This window comes from Lagenorhynchus albirostris, chromosome 2 (assembly GCF_949774975.1).
Source record: "Lagenorhynchus albirostris chromosome 2, mLagAlb1.1, whole genome shotgun sequence".
In the NCBI taxonomy this organism is placed as follows: domain Eukaryota; kingdom Metazoa; phylum Chordata; class Mammalia; order Artiodactyla; family Delphinidae; genus Lagenorhynchus; species Lagenorhynchus albirostris.
Window position 1 is genome coordinate 74,330,109 of NC_083096.1, and position 10,618 is coordinate 74,340,726.

The 10,618-nt window shown below is 60.0% G+C and overlaps 1 protein-coding gene across 13 annotated transcripts; it reads right to left on the bottom strand.

The window, feature by feature from the left end:
- Window positions 1–287: 287 nt before the first annotated feature.
- On the bottom strand, window positions 288–10,572 carry ADAM15 (ADAM metallopeptidase domain 15). Of its 13 annotated transcripts, none has more exons than XM_060137011.1 (23): window positions 10,396–10,570; window positions 9,105–9,211; window positions 8,389–8,465; window positions 7,907–7,985; window positions 7,654–7,730; window positions 7,369–7,561; window positions 6,525–6,590; window positions 6,374–6,442; window positions 6,127–6,296; window positions 5,891–5,975; window positions 5,289–5,437; window positions 5,030–5,204; window positions 4,690–4,782; window positions 4,256–4,560; window positions 3,973–4,168; window positions 3,629–3,706; window positions 3,104–3,176; window positions 2,760–2,898; window positions 2,285–2,354; window positions 1,574–1,645; window positions 1,092–1,163; window positions 701–825; window positions 288–611 (listed from the first exon to the last, which is right to left on the bottom strand). In XM_060137011.1, the coding sequence occupies exons 1-23, from the start codon at window positions 10,472–10,474 to the stop codon at window positions 569–571; spliced, it is 2,592 nt and encodes an 863-aa protein (XP_059992994.1). In that variant the 5' UTR covers window positions 10,475–10,570; the 3' UTR covers window positions 288–568. The 13 variants fall into 13 exon arrangements, 6 of the variants coding, with proteins under 6 accessions (XP_059992994.1, XP_059992986.1, XP_059993012.1 ...); XM_060137003.1 differs by having other exon boundaries at window positions 1,574–1,648; window positions 10,396–10,569; XM_060137029.1 differs by lacking the exon at window positions 1,574–1,645 and having other exon boundaries at window positions 10,396–10,569.
- Between the last annotated feature and the right edge of the window lie 46 nt (window positions 10,573–10,618).

The following is a 10,618-nucleotide window of genomic DNA, read 5'->3' on the forward strand; positions in this document are numbered from 1 at the left end:
GTCGATGGTCGCCGCCAAGGGGCCGCGCAGCGTTGGGGGCGAGAACTTGGCTACTGGGGGTGGCAGAGGGCGTACAGCGCCCTTTGTGGTACTGGATTGTGCAGAAGGTCATCCCAGACTGGGCAGAAACAAGCCGCGTGCATCCCAGGGACACCCTCTGACCCAACCTGGGGCTCTCGCCCTCCCTATCCTGTCTTCATCTGAGGAGCAGCGTCTCCTGGCGGCCAGATCTGGAATCGCGACAGGGGAGACGCTCCTTCCCTAAGCAGACAAACTTCGAGGCACGCTCCCAAGACCTCACTTTTATTGCAGTTCTGCAGAGACAGGCTGTGCGCACCTCCCTCAGCTCCGTCCAGCTCCCAGACACTCCCCAACCCCAAGATGCCACTGCGTGGGCGGGTCCCCAGGGTGCTGCTCGACAGCAAGTGGAGGTGCCCGGTGTCAGTGTTTTAAGACTCCTGTTCCGTAGTGTCCAGGCCCCAGCTCCTTCGGTCACCGCAGGGGACTCCAGGGGTCTGCCTGTTGAAGTCCTAAGTCCAGGTTGGAGGCAGCGGAACCTCAGGAGAGGTCAGAGGTAGAGCGAGGACACTGCTGGGGGCGGCGGCGCAGGCCTGGGGTGTGGGAGGCCGAGAAAAAAGGTCAGAGGTCCCCCCAGACCACTCGCCCCACGAGCCCATCCTCAGCGCCCCTCCTCCCCTACCTGGAGGGTACCACTGGGGGCGGGATTCCAGCTCCAGGGCCAGGCAGGTCAGCCGAAGGGTGCTGGCCCGGAGGGTCAGTAGGCAGTGGTTTTCTCGGGGGTGGAGGCTTGGTGGGCCCCTGAGACTGAGAGAGAGAAGGCAGGAGGCCAGCTTGGGAGGGGGTATCATGTTGCCCACCTCCCACACACTGGTGCTGGGGAACACCAGCTTGAGGGGCGGCACCAGAGGACACCTTTGTCTGCAAACAAACCTGTCACCATTAAAGATGCCACTGGGGTATGTGCCCTTAGTCACAGGGGGCATCTTACTACCAGCACCACTGCCAAGGCTACCAGCACCACAGCCCTGGGTGGGGGGAGAGGCTGTGCCCTTCTCTCCCCCCACTGTTACCTTCGGGTACCTCACCACCGGGTCAGCGGGCAGAGGGCGGGTGGGGGGATTGGGTCGGTCAGCCAGCTCAGCCTGAACAGAGAGAGGGGCAGTGACTGTGAGAGAACAGCCAGGAGCAGTGGGCATGCAGTGGGTCTCCCGAGGGGTTCAGGTCAACATGCAAAGTCAGCCAGGGGGCAGGAGAGAACGGGGGCATGCGCAATGGGGCTTGAGTGCATGCCAGTAGATGCCTTAGGGGAGAAAGGTGTGGGTCACCTGTGGTGTCCCTGGCAGACTGCAGTCCCACCACTGACCACCAGATGGTGGTAGAAACCAAGGCAGGAGGCTCACCCTTTGCTACTTCTGGGGAGTGTCTGAAGGCTGAGGGGCACCCTGGTCCCCTAGTGAAAAGCGCCACTGGCAGGGAACAGGGGGGAGAACTGCAGTTGGGCACCAAGCCTCCCACCTGCCCTGGGCCAGGGTAGGGGCTGGCCCAGATTTACCTGGAGTCTCTTGGGCACAGGGTCAGGAGGCAGCGGCCTGGAGGGAGGGGCCGGGAAGCCAAGAGCACTAGCCTGCTGAAAGAGCAGGAGGAGCGGACAGGCAGAGTGGGGGCAGGGGGGGGGGAGAGGGAGCGGAGAGACAGATGTGGGCAGAGAGGTGTTAGTGCTCAGGGATGGGCAGCCAGGGCCCCGGGGGGCAGTGGGGCTGTGCATGCGGTTATTCAGTTTCATGCAGAGGGGGTGACAAGTGGTGGAGTGGGCGTGCAGACCACCTCCACACACACACTTCTGTCATCAGATCCAGAGGGCTCAGGGCAGGGGCACTCACCAGCCCTTCTACACATGGCGACCAGGGCCTCATCAGGTCCTGGCACACTGAAGGCCACTCTGAGCACCACCCCCTCATGCCCTCCAGGGGACATCACTGCTGGGAGCACAGGTAGACCCACCTTTCAAAGCCACTGGCTAGGCCAGCGCAAAGAGCACAGCACTCCCTCCTCTAGGTGACTGCCCCTCCCCAGTCCAGGCTGGACCCTGCTTCTCAGCCTGCAGCCAGGGGACGGGAGGGGAGGGCTGGCCCTGACTCCTCTGACTCTTGGGCAATGCAAGTCTTTCTCTGAGTCTAGAGCCTTCAATACCCGCCCCCCACCAGGGCCCAAGCTGGATGCCTGGCCAGGACTGGGCCCTCTCTCCTCTGGCATGCAGACTTACCTTGGCACCTGGCATCAGCAGAGCCCTCTGCGGGCGTCCTGGGCGTTCGGGGGGACCAGACTGGGCTGCCCTGAACATGGAGAAAGGCAAGGAGAGAGAGGGCCCAGCCTCAGACCCTGTTCTCCACCCATTTGCAGGCTTTGAGTGGGGTTAACCCTTTGTGGCCCCGTGGAGCACAGTGTAGGCCAAATCAGAAGTGGGAAGGGGAAGCTCATCAGCCTGAGGGAGGGCCCCACTTCAGCACTGGGGCTCCTGGAGAGAAATGATCCTAGCACCCCAGCTTCCCCACTTGGGTCTACATGTGAGGTGAAGGGTTACGGGGCACCTGTAGGGAAGGGCGATGTGTGTGGGGTGTGGTCTGGGGGGCTTGGGTTCAGAATCAGGTGTCAGGGGCTGCCCAAGGGCGGGGGTGGGGCTCCAGAGCTGTTGTCCTTAACAGCGATGTGGAGAAAGCTAGTAGTGGGGAGGCTGGTACCTGTATTGGCAGCTGGGTCCCTTAAGCTGGCAGAGTCTCTGGCGCAGGCGGGCACGGTGCCAGTAGCTGGCACCAAGCAGCACCAGGACCAGCAACAACAGGAGGCTGAGGGGCAGCCCTGTGGTCAGGGAGCTGGTGGCTGTGGGTGAAGGCAGGTTTGAAGGTGGGCAGGGCTAAGAACTCTACACCCAGGAAGAGGTGGGGGGGCAGGGAGGTCAGGTGATCAGAGAAGGTGAAGGGGTCAGGGGTCACACAGAGTCAGGGAATCAGCAGCGAAGGGGTCAGAAAAAGAGGGGCAGTGAAGGATGCCGTCTCAGCTGCCCCTGTCCCCCACCTCATGCTACCTCTGATGTGGGTGGTGCAGTCTGGGGGCGCCCAACCCTCCTCACAGTGGCAGCGTCTGTTGCTGTCGCAGACCTAGGAGGTACAGGTTGAACAGTGAGGAGCTGTGCCCTCTGGGGCCGTGTTTCCCTGTCCCCAGCTTTTCAAGATCTCAGATGTCCGCAACTGGAAGGCGTGCTGAGAATGATAGTGTGGAGGGCGCCAGCGTTCTGGAGAGAGAGACTCTTTATCTGGGCCAGAGAAAATTAGATTGAACTCACATTGTGAGTGCCTTCTATCTGCCAGGCACTGTGCTAGAAGCCTCCATACTCATCTCATGTGCCCCCAGGAAGTGGGTACTATTATTATGCCCGTTAGTTAGAGGAGGAAGCTGAGCTCAGAGAGGTTAACAACCTGCCCCGGATCCAACAGTTAAGATGTGGTAGAGCACGGATTAGAACCCAGGTGTGTCTGTTTCCAAAGCCCACCATTCTTTTCCTTCCCAGAGGCTCCCTGCTCCCCTTTCATCTCCCCCCATGCCAACTCACCCCATGCCCGTGGCATTTGCTTCGACATTCCTGTGTTCCCAGGATCTCCACCGGTTGGCATTGATGGTCGATGCACACCTGCCCGATGGCGAGAGAAGAGCAAAGATCACCTTCTCAGGAGCTTTACTGGCACTGGGAGGCCAACACAAACGAAGCCCACCCCGCTTTTACAGATGGGGAAACCAAGGCTCAGAGGGTAACGGGACTCTGCTCCATCTGAAGTGAGAATCTGAACTCCCCCCGGAGCCTGCACCTTCTTCACCGGTGGCTAGTGAGGCCTGGGCGCTGCCTGCAGCAGTCCAGATATCCCTCCCCACCTGGTGCTGCCCGCCTAGGCTGCTCACCAGGCCGGGGCCACAGGCTGTGCCAGGCAGAGTCATCAGGGGCTGGGCCACGTCGTTGCCCAGGTCCAGGTGTACCCAGCTGCAGTTCAGCTGGGTCCCGTTGGCTTCCAGCATCTCCCAGTGAAGATCCCGGGCTGAGCCCAGCAGAGGCTGGGCCCTCCCTCCCTGGCACTGGAGCTGCCCACAAATGGCATCTCTGGGGTTAGGGAGGAGGTGTAGGGTCAGTGGGGGTGGAGCCAAGACTCCCACAAACCCAGAGGAGGAGCCAGGTTCCCTCACTTACCTAGGGGCACAGGACACATAGCTGCCATCAGGGCTGCGCCCACAGCTCCCAAAGGCGTCCCCCCGAGTGTTGGCAGTAAGGAGGCAAAGTGGCGCGGCGGGCTGGGCCCCAGGCCCCCAGAGAGCCTGGCACTGCTGGGCATAGGAGGTACAGCGTCCTTGCATGCACACAGCCTGTCCACCAGCACACGGCTCACCGTCCCCCAGGCTGACATCAGGGGGGCACTGGGAGCTGTCTCCTGGGCAGAACTCGGGCAAGTCGCAGTCACCTCTGGTAGAGCGGCACTGCCAGCCGGCCGGGCGCAGCTGTGGAGGGTGGGTAAGCATCAATGTGGGTGCTGGGCAAATCCAGCCAGGCCCTGGGAGTCAGAATGACCTTTTCCACACTGGCCCCTGGCAGGTGGGCTCTGGGCAGCCAGTCCAGTCTGTGCCCACCTGGCAATTTTGACAACAGAGTCCATCGGACGCGCACTGTGCCCCTGGCCTCAGCTGGCAGGTGAAGTAATCACAGCAAGGATCAGTGCAGTCCTATGGGCAAGGGCACAGAGGGGCCGAGCGTCAGAGCAGTCTGGGCCTGAGAGCATGCCCTAACCCCCTCCCAGAGCCTGAACCCAAAAGGATGCACACAGCAAATGAAGACCAGAGCCCAACAATCTATGTGCAGTCCCCGCAGACAGGGAGGTGGGGAGAGGGGTTCCTGTGGCTTGGAGACGGCTCATGAGCCAGGGTGAGGGCACAGAAGTGAGTGGGGCAAGGCTCTGGGTGAGGGGCTCACATCTGGGAAGCCACAGTCACACTGCTCGCCGGGCTCCACCAACATATTTCCGCAGACACTGGCCATAGAGGGCAGACCGGAGAGCCGTTCAAAGAGGCAGCTGCCCATTCCACCCAGGAGGGCTTTTTCCAGGGCCTGTCGGCTGCAGTTGCTGAAGTTCAGGCCTGGCAGGAAGCTGGCGATGGCGGCAAGGAAGGTTGGGGCTGCGGACGGCTCCCTGCCCCCTGCCCCCTGCCCTCTCCATCCTGCAGTTACTCACTCTGTCGAGGCCTCCATGATGCAGCTCTTGGCTGGGGCTGGACCTGGACAGGGGCAGCTATTCCCAGGTGAGTCATGGCCCAGGCCTAGGCTGTGGCCCAACTCGTGGGCTATTGAGGAGGCGACTCCCAGGATGCTTGTGGAGTGGTCCTGTCATTGGGGAGGGGATACCCCAGGTCCAGCACCAGCTTGACTGCTCCTCTTCTCTCCTCATCTGACCTCTTGGGCACTGAGCAAGCACCGCCTCCCTCCTTAAGTGCTTCTAAAGTAGGAGAAGAGCCCAGGCCTGGGTGGCAGGAAACCCGGGTTCTAGCTCACCTCTGTTACCCCTCTCTAGCTATATGGCCCTGGGCGAGCACCTTTGTTCTTTGGGCCTCAGCTACGTCCTCCGCCCCCAAGAAATGGGAAGAGCTCATAGGTGAAGACACGAATGGGCGGGCCACAGGCGGAGGGTATCCTGACAGCAGAGCCACGTCATGCACCCCGGCCCTCTATACCCTCAGCTTTGGGGTTGGTAACTTTGCTGGGGGTTTCAGTGAATACATGGTACCACATTTGGGAGGAGCTGAACGGGAATGGGGAGGAGACGTGGAAATAGCTCACCATGTTCACACCTCCTGAGAATTCAGGAGAACAGATGGAGTTCTGAATGGCCATGCCCACCATGGGCCCAGAGAATGAAGTGGCACTGCGGGATTGAGAGGGCGAAGGTTAGGGCCCAAAGCCAAGGTGGCCAGAGCTTCAGGGCCTCAGGTAGGGAGCTGGGATGTGAAATTTGCCAGGCCGGGGCAGGGCCGGAGCAGAGCTGGGCCCCGCTGGCTGAGCCTGGTGGGTCTTACGTCACCAGCTGGGCACTGTCGTGGGGCAACCGAGGCAGCAGGTCTGTCCGGCGCCAGCGGAGGAAGCTGTCTAGTGTGAGACCTGGGTCCTGGCTTATCTCTATCAGGTCACGCTGGGTCCAGGCCTCCAGGCCCACGAGCGCCACCCGGACATTCAGAGGCCTGAAGAACTGAAAGAGAAGTGGGGCTCAGGAGAGGGGTTCCCATGGTCGGGGGCCATAAGGATGCTACTGGGTCCCATACTCACTGTGTCCAGGAGGAGGGCCACTTCCAGGGTGCGGTTCAGCAGGCTCTGGAAGTCCCGGTACCTCTGGACCTGTGGGTCAAGAGAGGTGACCGTGAAAGGCAGCAGGGCAGGCAGAGGTCGGGGGAGGACTTGCAGGGGTCAGCAGGCTCACCTCGGAATGGTCAACCACAATCACCAGCTCAACAATCTTGGTCTCTGTCACCACGTCCCGCCTCCACTGTGGACAAGGGGAAGGCGCATCAGGCACACCCACCACACCCCACCAGCAGCCGCGTAGGGCTGACCAGGCTGTGTCCACAACCACTCTGTGTGGTCAGACAAGAGAGTGAAGAGCCCATTTTACAGAGAACCTGAGAGGCCAGGGACTTGCCCAAGATAGACAAAGAAGAGGTTTAGAAGCTGGGAGTAGGGCCCTGCTCTTCTGGCTTCAAATTCAGTGCTTTTTCCCAATTAAAAAAAAATAACAGCCAACACCATCAAATACTTAACGTATGCCAGGCAGAGTTCTAAGCATTTACATATATACATGTATGTATATAGATTTATTTAATCTTCACAGTAATCCTATAAGGTTAAGTAGTTTTATTATCCCCATTGAATAAATTAGGAAATTGGCTTCTTATTGCTTTATGATCAGTAACTATGTATTTGCTATATCCCAGTGAGAGCTCTCTGCATTTGGATCATAAGACAGATGAGGAGTTTGAGTCAAGTACCTGCATCCAAACCCTGGATATACCATTTATTAGTTGAATGGCCTTGGCCAAGTCACTTAACCTCTCTGAGCCACTTTTCTCACTAAAATAGAGCTACAGATAGCACCTACCTCCCAGGGTTGCTGGGATCAGTAAAGGAGATAATGTTCACAAAGTGCCTGGTACTGGGAAGTTGCTCCATTAGCAGGAGCAGTTGTTACTGTGAACAAATAGCTCTGAGGGCCCGGGGGCCAGCCCTGGGGACAACAGAAGCCCAGCCCTCCTGCCATTCATCCTCACCCGGAGAAGGTGACGCTGTCCCAGGGGGTGCTCTGGTGGAGCCTGAGTGGGCACAGATGCAGGCCAGCTCAGGGCACAAGTGTGGCCTGCCAGGAGGAGGTCTTGGAGCCGGGAGATAACAGGGGGACCCTGGAGGTCCCCAGGCCCCAGCTCCAGGGAGTAGCTTCTCTCTGGGGACAGGATCACCAAGCCCCTATGCAAAGATGCAGGAAGTCAGAAAACTTTTCAGCTCCATGCCTCGTTTACGCCCACTCTCTCCACCTTCGTGGAATTGACCCCTTGTACCTGAGCCCGGAGCAGGTGCAGACAGAGACCCAGGAGTCGGCGTGGCCCTGCACTTTTCCATGGTAGCAGCAGTTCTCCTATAGCAGAGAAACATGAGTGCCAACTGGAAGGCCAGGACAAGGTTTGAGCCCAGGAGGCTAGCCTGTGGGTGAGGATAGGCAGTGTCCTCCCATTCTCCAGGAACGGCACCTTCCAGTCGCCCCTTTCCTTCTTCCCTCGGGCCAGAAACAGGGCACAAGATGACCTGACTCACCAGAGTGTGTCCCTCACTGACCACCCGGGTGCCATCAGGCTGGTACCACACCAGGGTTGGACGGCCTGAGACTAGCTCCCTGTGGAATGAAGAAGAAGGAGGGCAGTGCTCCCAGGGTGGTGCAGTCACAGCCTGAGACCTGGAGGTGGTAGAGGGGTGGCTGGGGGCTGGGCAATCCCTGCAAGCTTCCTGCTTCCCTTGGAGACGGCAGAGTATGGTGGTTGGGCCACAAACTCTGTCAGGCTATCTGGGTTCCAATCTAGTTTTCACCACCCACTAGCTGTGTGACCTTGGGAGAGTTATTTAACCTCTCTGTGCCTTGACTTCTTCATATATGAGGCCGATAATAATACATCATAGTATCTACCTTATAGAGTTGTTATGAGGATTTAATGAGTTCAAGCTCTTAGTACCTGGTACACCGTGGATGCTATATAAGTTGTTAGCCATGTTATTGTTAATGTTACCACTATCGTTATTACCTATTCTGTAGCAGCTCCAGGATATGACTCTCACCATCCAACTCCAATTTGATCCGCAGAGCCTCAGGCAGACTGGTCTGTGGGCACCAGAGGGCATGTCACCTCCCTGGCCCTGTCTGAAACTCCTATCTTCTCTAACCAGAAAATCTCAGGCCCTTAGGAGAGTACCAATGATTAGATCATTGGTGGGGGGATCCTGAGGGAGGGGCCAGGAAGCCCTGCCTGGCCTGGGGTATTGTTCTGGGGGGTTGTGTGGGGAGGTCAAGGAAGGTATCCGAGCCGCCCCTTCTCGGCTTCCTGCCCAGAGAGGAAGCATCATGGAGGACCCAGTGCAGGCCCCAGCCCTTCCTCTGACTCAGCTTTAGAATTGGGAGGGGAGGGTGTTTGGTGAGGCCCTGACCCTCTCCAAGTCTCCCCACTGAAAAAGCTGACAACATGAGACCAAGAAAGCAAGCTTGGCCTCAGAATTTCCCAGTGGAGATGGAAGGGTTGGGTGGGGCTGAGGCAGACAGATGTGTGTGCAGTGGGGAGAGCGAGATAAGTGAAGCCAGGTGCTGGGGTGCGGAGGGAGAGGCAGCCAGACCTGGGATGGCCATGCTACAGTGAGGTCCATTCACCCACTCCTCAGCCAGTCTTTGCCTGGAGACACCTGATTATTCAGGGTGGTGGGTGGTGTGGGGGTGTATTTCTTTATTCGAGGGGAGAGAGAGGCTCACCTGAAGTACCTCTGCTAGGCTGAGCGTGAGGTTGTCCTGAAGGATCTGGGGCTCCGAAGACCCATTCAGGGCCCTCTCTGGCCTTGCCTGCTTCTCTTCAGTGCCACCTGCAGGGTTCCCAGGACACCCCAAGAGAGTGCTGAGAGAATCAGCACCACGGCTGGGGGTGGCTGGTGCCCTCTGACCCACCTGGCTCCCAGCACATCAAGGCCCTTCTCTGCTTGAAGGACCCTTGCATTGCAGGCTGGGACTTAAAGAATACTAGAGGGAGGGGGCGGGGGCTTCTCTCCAATTTTTCCCTTTCATCCCACCAACCCATCCACAAGTCCCCAAAGAAAGAAGTTCAGTTTGCCCAGTCTGTGGCCCCCCTGTCCCCCTCAGGCCCATCCCAGGTTCTCACAGGGACCCTCCGCCTGTTCCTACCCGCTCCCAACCACCTCCGCCCAGGAACGCCCCCTCTCAGGACTGGGCGAAGACTTGTGGCCCGGTGCCCACTCACCCTCCCTTTCCTCACATCAGAGATGCCGGGAACGCCCATTTCTGGGTGAACATTGCAAACACCCCCCTCCCTAAATACCCCTCATGCCCAGTTAGGCACACCCGCTCCCCACAGCCTCCGCTTCCTCCCGGAGTCCGCCCCCCATCCCCACAATGGCCCTCTCTCCTCCGGACACTCCACCCCCGCCTGCCCTCTCGGCCCCCAGCCCAAGACAGCAGCGGGAAGTGAAAGTTCCAAGGAGGAGTTGGTGTCCCAGCCTCTTTCCTGGCCAATTCTCCCCACTCCTGGCTCCTCCCGGGCCCCCTCCCGTTCAGCCAGCTTTCTGGTGGCATCAGCACCAGGGTGAGGGGTGCCTGGCCGCTCAGGTCTGGGATGGGGGCCAGGAAGTATCCTCTTCGCCAAACCCTAGGAGACGTGCCTACTCGGCGCCCTGGCACCGGGTGGAACGGTCAGCTAGGCCCCAGAGGAGCGAAGACATCAGTCCTGGGGAGCAGAGACCCTCTACCGCGATCCTGAGGGGGCGCTGGGCCAGGCCCTGCGGTGCCTGGTCCCGGAGCCTGAAAGTGTCCGCGGGGACTGCGCAGAGGATGACAGAGTAGGGGGCGCCGGCATCCCTCCTCCTTCCCTTCCCACTCCATCGCCCAGTCTCTGGGCCCTCGGCCCAGGACAGCCGACCAGGGCGGGCTGCACTCTGGTTGGGGTCTCCGGCCGACCCCAGGACCCCAGTGCTTCCCGACTTCCCTGCGCGTCCTCCCAGTCCGCCCCCCGGCCCACTGCTGGCAGGGTACTCACCTATATCTGGCAGCGGCCGGGAGGGCAGAGGGCTGCCCGCCCCCAGGAGCCCCAGGGCCCAGAGCAGCGCCAGCCGCATGGCAGCGGCGCCCGGGGTCGGGCGAGGGCAGCAGGTGCTGGGCGGAGTGCCGAGGAGCCGCGGCTGCTGGGTCTGCTTCGCTCACCTAGCGGCTCGGCTCAGCCACCAGGCCCCGCCCCGCCCCCTCCCACCCCCCAGAGCCAG